Source organism: Manis javanica, chromosome X (assembly GCF_040802235.1).
Source record: "Manis javanica isolate MJ-LG chromosome X, MJ_LKY, whole genome shotgun sequence".
Classification (NCBI taxonomy): domain Eukaryota; kingdom Metazoa; phylum Chordata; class Mammalia; order Pholidota; family Manidae; genus Manis; species Manis javanica.
The window spans coordinates 53,562,553-53,574,867 of NC_133174.1; the positions used below are offsets into that span (position 1 = coordinate 53,562,553).

At 39.7% G+C, this 12,315-nt stretch overlaps 1 protein-coding gene across 3 annotated transcripts in view; it reads left to right on the forward strand.

The window, feature by feature from the left end:
- Window positions 1-12,315, forward strand: part of HEPH (hephaestin) — a 123,781-nt gene that overhangs the window by 61,855 nt on the left and 49,611 nt on the right. For all 3 annotated transcript variants that reach the window (XM_037017061.2, XM_037017063.2, XM_037017064.2), the window contains exons 12-13: window positions 3,489-3,702; window positions 5,303-5,442. In XM_037017061.2, the coding sequence (XP_036872956.1) occupies window positions 3,489-3,702; window positions 5,303-5,442 (354 nt within the window). The remainder of the gene's footprint in view (window positions 1-3,488; window positions 3,703-5,302; window positions 5,443-12,315) is intronic.

Genomic DNA, 12,315 nt, shown 5'->3' on the forward strand with positions numbered 1-12,315 from the left:
GCATGAAACATCTTTCTCCAACCCTTGACTTTTAATCTGTGCATGTCTTTGGGTTTGGGGTGAGTCTCTTGTAAGCAGCATATAGATGTCTTACTTTTTTATCCATTCTATTACTCTGTGTCTTTTGATTGGTGCATTCATTCCATTTACATTTAGGGTGATTATTGAAAGATATGTACTTACTGCCATTGTAGGCTTTAGATTTGTGGTTACCAAAGGTTCAAGGTTAGCTTGTTTACTACCTTACTGTCTGACCTCTCTCGCTTATTGAGCTGTTATAAACACAGTCTGATGATTATTTCTTTCCCTTCTTTTTCCTCCTCCTATATTCTTCATTTGTTGAGTCTTTTGTTCTGTGCTCTTTTTAGGAGTGCTCCCATCTAGAGTAGTCCCTCTGAGATACCCTGTAGAGGTGGTTTGTGGGAGGCAAATTCCTTCAACGTGTGCTTGTGTGGGAATTGTTTAATCCCTCCTTCATATTTAAATGATAATCGTTCTGGATACAGTATCCTTGGTTCAAAGCCCTTCTTTTTTTTTCTTTTTTTTGAGAGGGCATCTCTCATATTTATTGATCAAATGGTTGTTAACAACAATAAAATTCAGTATAGGTGGGTCAATGCTCAATGTACAATCATTAATCCATCTCAAGCCTAATTCTCGTCAGTCTCCAATCTTCTGAAGCATAAGGAACAAGTTCTTACATGGTGAATGAATTCTTAGATAGTGAATAAATTCTTACATGGTGATCAGTACAAGGGCATTCATCACAGAAACTTTCGGTTTTGATCACGCATTATGACCCATAAACAATCAGGTCAAATATGAATATTCATTTGATTTTTGTACTTGATTTATATGTTGATCCCACATTTCTCCCTCTATTATTATTATTATTTTTATTTTTAATAAAATGCTGAAGTGGTAGGTAGATGCAAGATAAAGGAAGAAAACATAGTTTAGTGCTGTAAGAGAAGGCCTTTCTGTTTTATTGCATTAAATATATCATGCCATTCTCTTCTGGCCTGTAAGGTTTCTGTTGAGAAGTCTAATGATAGCCTGATGGGTTTTCCTTTGTAGGTGACCTTTTTACTCTCTCTGACTGCCTTTAGTCCTCTGTCCCTGTACTTGATCTTTGCCATTTTAATTATTATGTGTCTTGTTGTTGACCTCTTTGAATCCCGTCTCTCGGGAGTTCTGCTTGACTCCGTAGTCTGAGCAACTATTTCCTCCCCCAGTTTGGGAAAGTTCTCAGCAATTATTTCTTCAAAGACACTTTCTATCCCTTTTTCTCTCTCTTCTTCCTTTGGTACCCCTATAATGCGGATATTGTTCCTTTTGGATTGGTCACACATTTCTCTTAATATTTTTTCATTCCTGGAGATACTTTTATCTCTCTGTGCATCAACTTCTATGTGTTCCTGTTCTGTGGTTTCTATTCCATCAATGGCATCTTTCATCTTATCCATTCTGCTTATAAGGCCTTCCAGAGTTTGTTTCACTTCTGTAATCTCCCTCCGGACATCTGTAATCTCCCTCCGGATGTCTGTAATCTCCCTCTGGACTTCATCCCTTAGCTCTTGCACATTTCTCTGCAGCTCTGTCAGCATGTTTATGATTTTTATTTTGAATTCTTTTTCAGGCAGACTGGTTAGGTCTGCCTCTGCAGATCCCTTCTCAGGTGTAACTATCTTGGACTGGACCAGATTTTTTTGCCTTTTCATGGTGATAGCCATGGCTGTAGGCTCATTGTGGGTGTGTCAGCTGGGAGAAGAAAGTTCTGTCCTCCTTTCTCGATTCCTTGCCCTTCTCCGCTGCCTGTGATGGCTACCTGCACTCCTGGAGCAGCCACCGGGTTAATCTCCTAGGCTGCTGTGGGTGGGGTGTCCGTCAGAGCATCACAAAGCCCTGTGGGGAGTGGCAGGCATGACAGATGTGCTCCTCCATGCTAGTGGAGACCCTGCCAGGCAGTTGTGTGGCAGCAGCAGCCTTTGGGTCTGGACCGGGTGGCTGTGCATTGGGCTGGGATTCCCTTTGGCTCCTGGAAAGATGCTTGCTCACTCTGGCTATGCTGAAGGTGTGCATGGGGCTCTTCCATGCAGGCTTCTATTGGGCTCTGGTATCTCTGCTACCGGTGCATGTGAACCACACCCGGGCTGTTTGGTCGCACCACTGCGGGTTAACACAAGCCTCTCCTATGGCTCACAGATCTGCTCTGGGTTCCTTCCAGCGCTTCCGCCCCCAGCGCGCACTGCTTCTCTCCTGCTATGGGGCCCATGTGTCGGGGTCCGTGCCAGTTGGAGGAATGACTGGCAGGCTGCCTAGTGGTGTGAGGGGCTTCAGAGCTGCACTGCCTCCATTTGGGGCACCTAAGTTTCCCTGGTATTCCCAGCTGCTGAGACAACTTCATCCAGCTATGGGTTCCCTGTCTCTTTAAGACTTGCTGAAAGCACTCACTCTTCTTTTGTCTCAGGGGCACTGGTTGTGGGGACCTGCCCACAGGTTTTGTTTTTCCGTTTCTCTAATATCCAGAACCCCGTGCACCTTGTGTCCACGTTCCGGGTGCGGATTTCTAGAGCTGCTTGTTTAGCCGTCCTGGGCTTTAACTCCCTCCCTGTTCTGACTCCTTTCTTCCCACCAGGTTTTGGAGTGGGGAAGCGTTCAGGTCCTACCTGACTGTGGCTTGTATCTTACCCCCTTCATGTGATGCTGAGTTCACGCAAATGTAGATGTGTCCTGGCTGTTGTACTGCATCCACTGGTGTCTCTTTTAAAAATAGTTGTATTTATTGTATTTTCATAAATATATATGTTTTGGAGAGGAGATTTCCTCTGAACTATTCATGCTGCCATCTTTCCGTGATCCCAAGATGCACTTTTTAAAAAGACCTATTTAAGCTCACCCTTTGTTTCTTTGACTCTTGGTAGAAAAGTGAGACTGCCGGTAAGTACCTTCCTTGGAAAGTAATTACTACACCTTTATTTACTTATTTATAGATTCACTTATTAAATATTTACTGTGTTCTGTGGCAATCAATGTGTATATACTTTTTTCTTTAATTTTAAAATAATCTGAAGAAATATGTGAAATGTTCCCCACTTTACCATGAAGGAAGTGAAACATATAAATCTTGCCTCTAACTAATGTCAGAAAGGGTGATCAACCACTCCAATTTCTCAGAACTGAGGAGTTTCCAGAGATATGGAACTTTGTGTACTAAAACTGGGAAAGCCCTCAGTACACAGGGAAGAGTTGGCCATCTTAGTGGCAGAGTTAGTTTTAAACTCAGGCAGTGAAATTTCTGAGCCAGAGATTTAACCTATATGCTCATTGCTTTCAATAAACTTATAACAATATTTTATCTAATGCATAGAAGAACCTTATTTGAAACTATCTACTCTCTGCAGTATGTGTAGAAAGAGGCAAAGAAATTCCCCAGGCACTACACGGTGGTATTCTGATTCAGGTTTTGCTCTCTCTTCCTTCCTCAGGCACATTTGAGATTTACTGCCAAGCAGGCAGCCATAGAGAAGCAGGGATGAGGGCAATATATAATGTATCCCAGTGTCCTGGCCATCAAGCTACCCATCGCCAACACTACCAAGCTGCAAGAATCTACTACATCATGGCAGAAGAGGTGGAGTGGGACTATTGCCCTGACAGGAGCTGGGAACTGGAATGGCACAACCAGTCTGAGAAGGACAGGTAGGCTTAAGAAAAGAAAAAGAGACCACACTTTAATAGATTCTTGACTATTTTACAGATTAGAAAGTTACTGAAATTCTGTGGTGTGGATGCACTTATCTAAAGTCACCTAACAAGATACCAAGAATTCTAAAGCAGAGACTTGTATGTACATAATCTGGAAGTCCATGCTTCTTCTGTATTACTGTACTGTGGTGCTGAAATAAAATACTTTTCCCACTTCTTCATGCTTTTAATCTTTCCTTTCCTCTGGTTACCCAGAAGTACCTATACTGAGACTTAAAATTTCTAGAGGACTTACTCAAGGGACTGAATATGCCAAACTCAGCTGCCTCTTGACAAAATGTCGTTAATTTACAGGTAAGCTGTATAACAGCAAAAACACAAAATTGAGTGGCTTATATAAATTATATTTGTTTTATGTCTTGCTCACATAACAACAAAAATATTAGCAGTCACGGGATAGTAGGTTAACTAGTCACCCATAACGACTGCTTTTATCTTGGGAACTAAGATGCCCGTTTCAGATGTAGTCATTCCCAGCTATTAAGAAAGGGGAAAGAAATCCATGGCAAGCAGTATTGTCTGTAACAGTATGACCTGGAAGTTATATACATCACTTTCTAATACCCCCATCATCTTGAATTTATTCATATGACCATATCTACCTGCAAGAAAGTCTAGGAAATGTAATCTCCGATTAGGCAGCCATGTGCTTAGCTAAAACATAGGTAATTTTATTACTGAAAAGGAAGGAGGGGAGAATGAAAACTAAGGTACAGTGGCAATTTCCACTACAGTTCATTTTTGTGCTGTCATTATCCTTTGTCAATTCTTGTCTCTATGTTGGTTGTTGAAAGTTGAAGCCTTCTTGCCAACTTGTTCTGAAACCTAGAAAAAGTGATTTATATTCTCTGGGCCTTGGTTTACTCATCTTTAAAGTAATGTGATATACTTGAGAGAGCTTGACTAGAATGAGGTAGGTAAGGAACACAAGACTTGAATCCACATCTGGGTTACCTTTCTGCATGACAGTATCAATGAAAACAAGTCCCATTACCTCTGGATCACTGATTCCACCTCTGGGACATACCTACATTATCAGCCTATTAGAAATGTCAAATGATTAATATGAATAATAAAGCCCTTTGTAAACAGGAATGCATCCCATAAGGAAAAAATTTGCGAGATTACATTTCCTATCTACGTCTTCCCATCCCTTAACCTCCAGCAGCAGAAGCAGTTACTACTATCCTGCTTCCTTGTACACTGTCCTTTTGCCAGACTAATTCCATGTAAGACAACATTAAGGCTGGAGCCAGAGTCTGGGGATTCTGACTCTTATCCCATTGTTCTTGTAATATTAATTGTATGTAAAATTACTATCAGATGATGGCAAAGAAGAAAACATAAATAGATATTGAAATCTTCCATCTTTAGTTGTAGTGATGCAGGCAATGTTGTGGGAAATCTGACATTAGAAAGAGTAAGTCCCATCCCTCTTCTATCTGATATGATATTGGATCTGACTTAGCTTTCCATACCTGAAAATGAGGGTTTGAGGTCCAAGTGCTAATACCAGTCTTTTGGATTCATTTAGTTATGGTAACATCTTCCTGAGCAACAAGGATGGACTTCTGGGTTCCAGATACAAGAAAGCTGTATTCAGGGAATATACTGATGGTACATTTAGGATCCCTCAGCCAAGGACTGGACCAGAGGAGCACTTGGGAATTTTAGGTAAGGTGCTTTCACTTCCCTCTTTGTATATAGAAAAGCTGTGCAACTAGTAGGAAGACTATGTCATATCAGGAGTCCTCCCCATTCCCCATTATAAGTTTTCATGATGATATACTAGAAATATAGTCATATTTTACAAATCAGCCATGAAAATAAGAATGAAAGGGGGGAAATTCATGAATTCTGCTGCATCATGAACCAGGTTTTTCCAGGCTTCTATATCTATAGATTTCTGAGCATGACAGATTTTTTTAATACTAAAGTCAGGGTGCCCAAAGTCAGTAGAAAGGGGACATAATAAAGATCAGACAATAAATAAATAAAATTGAGAAGAATAAAACTATAGAAAAAATTAATAAAACCAAGAGCTGGTTCTTTGAGAAAATAAACAAAATAGATAAACTGTTAGCCAAACTTATCAAGAAAAAAAGAGAATCTACACACATAAACAGAATCACAAATGAGAAAGAAAAAAACACTACAGACACCACAGAAATACAAAGAAATATTAGGGAACACTATGAAAAATTATATGCTAACAAAGTGGATAACCTAGAAGAAATGGACAACTTTCTAGAAAAATGCAACCTTCCAAGACTGATCCAGGAAGAAACAGAAAATCTAAACAGACCAAGAAGAAGCAATGAAATTGAATCTGTAATGAAAAAGCTACACAAGAACAAAACCCCCAGACCAGATGGCTTCACCACTGGATTTTATCAGACATTTAGAGAAGACATAATACCCATCCTCCTTAAAGTTTTCCAAAAAAAAGAAGAGGTGGGAATACTTCCAAACTCATTCTGTGAAGCCAGAATCACTCTAATACCAGAACCAGGCAAAGACACCACAAAAAAAGAAAAATACAGACCAATACCTCTGATGAACATAGATGAAAAATACTCAACAAAATATCAGCAAACTAAATTCAAAAATACATCAAGAGGATAATACATCATGATCAAGTGGGATTCATCTCAGGAATGCAAATATGGTACAACATTAAAAAATCCATCAACAGCATCCCTTATATCAACAAAAAGGACCAAAATCAAATGATCTTTCAGCATCTCCATAGATGTTGAAAAAGCATTTGACAAAATTCAACACCCATTCATGATAAAAAGTCCACAAAATGGGTATAGATGGCAAGTGCCTCAACATAATAAAGGCCATATATGACAAACCCACAGCTAACATCATTATTAAAAATGAAAAGCTGAAAGATTTTCCTCTGAGATCGGAAAAAAGACAATAATGCCCATTCACCCACTTTTACTCAACATAGTACTGGAGGTCCTAGCCAAGACAATCAGACAACACAAAGAAATAAAAGGCATCCAGATAGGTAAGGAAGAAGTCAAACCTTCACTCTTTTTAGATGACATGGTATTGTACATAAAAAAAACCTTAAAGAGATGGGAAGATGGCGGCATGAGTAGTTCAGAGGAAATTTCCTCCCCAAAACATATATGTTTATGAAAATACAATAAATACAACTATTTTTAAAAGAGACAACAGTGGATTCAGTACAACAGCCAGGATACATCTACATCTGCAAGAACTCAGCATCACACAAAGGGGGTAAGATACAAGCCATGGTCAGGCGGGACCCGAATGCTCCCACACCCCAAAACCCGGTGGGAAGAAAGGAGTTGGAATGGGGAGGGAGTGAAAGCCCAGGACTGCTAAACAACAAGCTCTAGAAATCTAAACCCAGAATGTAGGCACAAGATGCACGGGGTGTTGGATATTAGAGAAACAGAAAAGCAAAACCTGTGGGCAGGTCCTTGCTACTGGTGTCCCTGAGACAAAAGAAAAACGAGTGCTTTCTGGAAGTCTTAAAGAGACAGGGACCCCATAGCTGGACGAAGTTGTCCCAGCAGCTGGGAATACCAGGGAAACTTCGGCACCCTAAACCAAGACAGTGCAGCTCTGAAGCCCCTCACACCACTAGGCAGCCAGACAGTCATTCCTCCAACTGGCGCAGACACTGACACATGGGCCCAGTAGCATGAGAGTAGCAGCGCATGCTGGGTACCAGAAGTGGAAGAGACAGAAAAAGGGATAGAAAGTGTCTTTGAAGAAATAATTGATGAGAACTTCCCCAAACTGGGGGAGGAATTAGTTGCTCAGACTACGGAGGCACGCAGAACTTCCAAGAGACTGGATCCAAAGGGGTCAACACCAACACTTAAAATGGCAAAGATCAAGTACAGGGACAGAGGACTAAAGAGAGCCAGAGAGAGTGAAAAGGTCACCTACAAAGGAAAACCCATCAGGCTATCATCAGACTTCTCAACAGAAACCTTATCATCATCAGACTTCTCAACAGAAACCTTACAGGCCAGAAGAGAATGGCATGATATATTTAATGCAATAAAACAGAAGGGCCTTGAACCAAGGATACTGTATCCAGAACGATTATCATTTAAATATGAAGGAGGGATTAAACAATTCCCACACAAGCAAAAGTTGAGGAATTTGCCTCCCACAAACTACCTCTACAGGGTATCTTTGAGGGACTACTCTAGATGGGAGCACTCCTAAAAAGAGCACAGAACAAAAGACCCAACAAATGAATAATATAGGAGGAGGAAAAAGAAGGGAAGGAAATAATCATCAGACTGTGTTTATAACAGCTCAACAAGCGAGTTAAGTTAGACAGTAAGATAGTAAAGAAGCTAACCCTGAACCTTTGGTAACCACAAACTTAAAGCCTGCAATGACAATAAGTACATACGTTTCAATAATCACCCTGAATGTAAATGGACTGAATGCACCAATCAAAAGACACAGAGTAATAGAATGGATAAAAAAGCAAGATCCATCCATATGCTGCTTACAAGAGACTCACCTCAAACCCAAAGACATGCACAGACTAAAAGTCAAGGGACGGAAAAAGATATTTCATGCAAACAACAGAGAGAAAAAAGCAGTTTGTTGCAATTCTAGGATCAGACAAAACAGACTTCAAAATAAAGAAAGTAACAAAAGATAAAGAAGGACATTACATAATGATAAAGGGCTCAGTCCAAGAAGAGGATATAACCATTATAAATATATATGCACCCAATACAGGAGCACCAAAATATCTGAAAGAAATACTAACAGAACTAAAGGAGGAAATAGAATGCAATGCATTCCTTCTGGGAGACTTCAACACACCACTCACTCCAAAGGACAGATCCACCAGACAGAAAATAAGTAAGAACACAGAGGCACTGAACAACACACTCCAACAGATGGACCTAAAAGACATCTACAGAACTCTACATCCAGAAGCAACAGGATACACATTCTTCTCAAGTGCACATGGAACATTCTCCAGAATAGACCACATACTAGGCCACAAAAAGAGCCTCAGTAAATTCCTAAAGATTGAAATCCTACCAATCAACTTTCAAGACCAGAAAGGCATAAAAGTAGAAATAAACTGTACAAAGTAAGAAAAAAGGCTCACAAACACATGGAGGTTTAACAACATGCTCCTAAATAGTCAATGGATCAATGACTAAATCAAAATGGAGATCCAGCAATATATGGAAACATACGACAACAACACAAAGCCCCAACTACTGTGGGACACAGCTAAAGCAGTCTTAAGAGGAAAGTATATAGCAATACAGGCATATTTAAAGAAGAAGAACAATCCCAAATGAATGGTCTAATGTCACAATTATCGAAATTGGAAAACAAAGAACAAATGAGGCCTAAGGTCAGCAGAAGGAGGGACATAATAAAGATCAGAAAAGAAATAAATAGAATTGAGAAGAATAAAACAACAGTAAAAATCAATGAAACCAAGAGCTGGTTCTTTGAGAAAATAAACAAAATAGATAAGCCTCTAGCCAGACTTATTAAGAGGAAAAGAGAGTCAACACAGATCAACAAAATCAGAAACGAGAAAGGAAAAATCATGACCGACCCACAGATATACAAAGAATTACTAAAGAGTACTATGAAAACCTATATGCTAACAAGCTGGGAAACCTAGGAGAAATGGACAACTTCCTAGAAAAATACAACTTTCCAAGACTGACGAAGAAAGAAACAGAAAACCTAAACATACCAATTACCAGCAACGAAATTGAAGCAGTAATCAATACACTACCAAAGAACAAAATCCCTGGGCCAGATGGATTCACCTCGGAATTTTATCAAACATGGAAGACATACTACCCATTCTCCTTAAAGTTTTCCAAAAAATAGAAGAAGAGGGGATACTCCCAAACTCACTCTATGAACTCTATCACCCTAATACCAAAACCAGGCAAGGACCCCACCAAAAAAGAAAACTACAGACCAATATCCCTGATGAACGTAGATGCAAAAATACTCAACAAAATATTACCAAACTGAATTAAAAAATACATCAAAAGGACCGTACACCATGACCAAGTGGGATTCATCCCAGGGATGCAAGGATGGTACAATATTCGAAAATCCATCAACATCATCCACCACATGAACAGAAAGAAAGACAAAAACCACATGATCATCTCCATAGATGCTGAAAAAGCATTTGACAAAATTCAATATCGATTCATTATAAAAACTCAACAAAATGGGAATAGAGGGTAAGTACCTCATCATAATAAAGGCCATTTATGATAAACCCACAGCCAACATTATACGGAACAGTGAGAAGCTGAAAACTTTTCCTCTGAGATCGGGAACTAGACAGGGATGCCCACTCTCCCCACTGTTATTTAACATAGTACTGGAGGTCCTAGCCACGGCAATCAGACAAAGCAAAGAAATATAAGGAACCCAGATTGGTAAAGAAGAAGGTAAACTGTCAGTATATGCTGATGACATGATATTGTACATAAAAACCCTAAGGACTCCACCCCAAAACTACTAGAACTGATATCGGAATACAGCAAAGTTGCAGGATACAAAATTATCATACAGAAATCTGTGGCTTTCCTATACACTAACAATGAACCAACAGAAAGAGAAAGCAGGAAAACAACTCCATTCACAATTGCATCAAAAAGAATAAAATACCTAGGAATAAACCTATCCAAAGAAGTGAAAGACTTATACTCTAAAAACTAAAAGTCACTCTTAAGAGAAATTAAAGTGGACACTAACAAATGGAAACTCATCCCATGCTTGGGGCTAGGAAGAATTAATATCATCAAAATGGCCATCCTGCCCGCAATATACAGATTTGATGCAATCCCTATCAAACTACCAGCAACATTCTTCAATGACCTGGAACAAATAATTCAAAAATTCCTATGGAAACACCAAAGACCCCGAATAGCCAAAGCAATACTGAGAAAGAAGAATGAAGTTGGGAAGATTTCACTCCCCATCTTTAAGCTCTGCTATAAAGCCATAGTAATCAAGACAATTTGGTACTGACAGAAGAACAGAGCCACAGACCAGTGGAACAGACTAGAGACTCCAGACCTGAACCGAGACACAGATGGTCAATTAATATTTGATAAAGGAGCCATGGACATACAATGGCAAAATGACAGTCTCTTCAACAGATGATGCTGGCAAACTGGACAGCTACATGTAGGAGAATGAAACTGGACCATTGTCTAACCCCATATACAAAAGTAAACTCAAAATGGATGAAAGACCTTAATGTAAGTCATGGAAAAAAACATAGGCAAAAACCTCTTAGACATAAACTTGAGTGACCTCTTCTTGAACATATCTCCCTGGGCAAGGAAAACAACAGCAAAAATGAACAAGTGGGACTATATGAAGCTGAAAAGCTTCTGTACAGCAAATGACACCATCAATAGAACAAAAAGGAACCCTACAGTATGGGAGAATATATTTGTAAATGACAGATCCGATAAATGCTTGACGTCCAAAATATATAAACAGCTCACACGCCTCAACAAACAAAAAACAAATAACCCAATTAAAAAATGGTCAGAGGAACTGAACAGACAGTTCTCCGAAAAAGAAATACAGATGGCCAACAGACACATGAAAAGATGGTCCACATCGCTAATTATCAGAGAAATGCAAATTAAAACCACAATGAGGTATCACCTCACACCAGTAAGGATGGCTACCATCCAAGAGAGAAACAACAACAAATGCTGGCGAGGCTGTGGAGAAAGGGCAACCCTCCTACACTGCTGGTGGGAATGTAAATTAGTTCAACCATTGTGGAAAGCAGTATGGAGGTTCCTCAAAATGCTCAAAACAGACTTACCATTTGACCCAGGAATTCCACTCCTAGGAATTTACCCTAAGAATGCAGCACTCCAGTTTGAAAAAGACAGATGCACCCCTATGTTTATTGCAGCACTATTTACAATAGCTAAGAATTGGAAGCAACCTAAGTGTCCATTGGTAGATGAATGGATAAAGAAGCTGTGTTTCATATACACAATGGAATATTATTCAGCCATAAGAAGAAAACAAATCCTACCATTTGCAACAACGTGGATGGAGCTAGAGGGTATTATGCTCAGTGAAATAAGCCAAGTGGAGAAAGAGAAATACCAAATGATTTCACTCATCTGTGGAGTATAATAACAAAGGAAAAACTGAAGGAACAAAACAGCAGTGGAATCACAGAACCCAAGAATGGACTAACAGGTACCAAAGGGAAAGGGATTGGGGAGGCTGGGTGGGAAGGGAGGGATAAGGTGGTGAAAATGATGGGGTGTATTAAGATTAGCATGCATAATGGGGGGGAGAAAGGGGAGGGCTGTACAACACAGAGAAGACAAGTAGTGATTCTACAACATTTTGCTATGCTGATGGACAGTGGCTGTAAAGGGGTTTATAGGGGGGACCTGGTATAGGGGAGAGCCTAGTAAACATAATATTCGTCATGGAAGTGTAGATTAATGATAACAAGAAAGAAAAAGAAAGAAAGAATGAAAA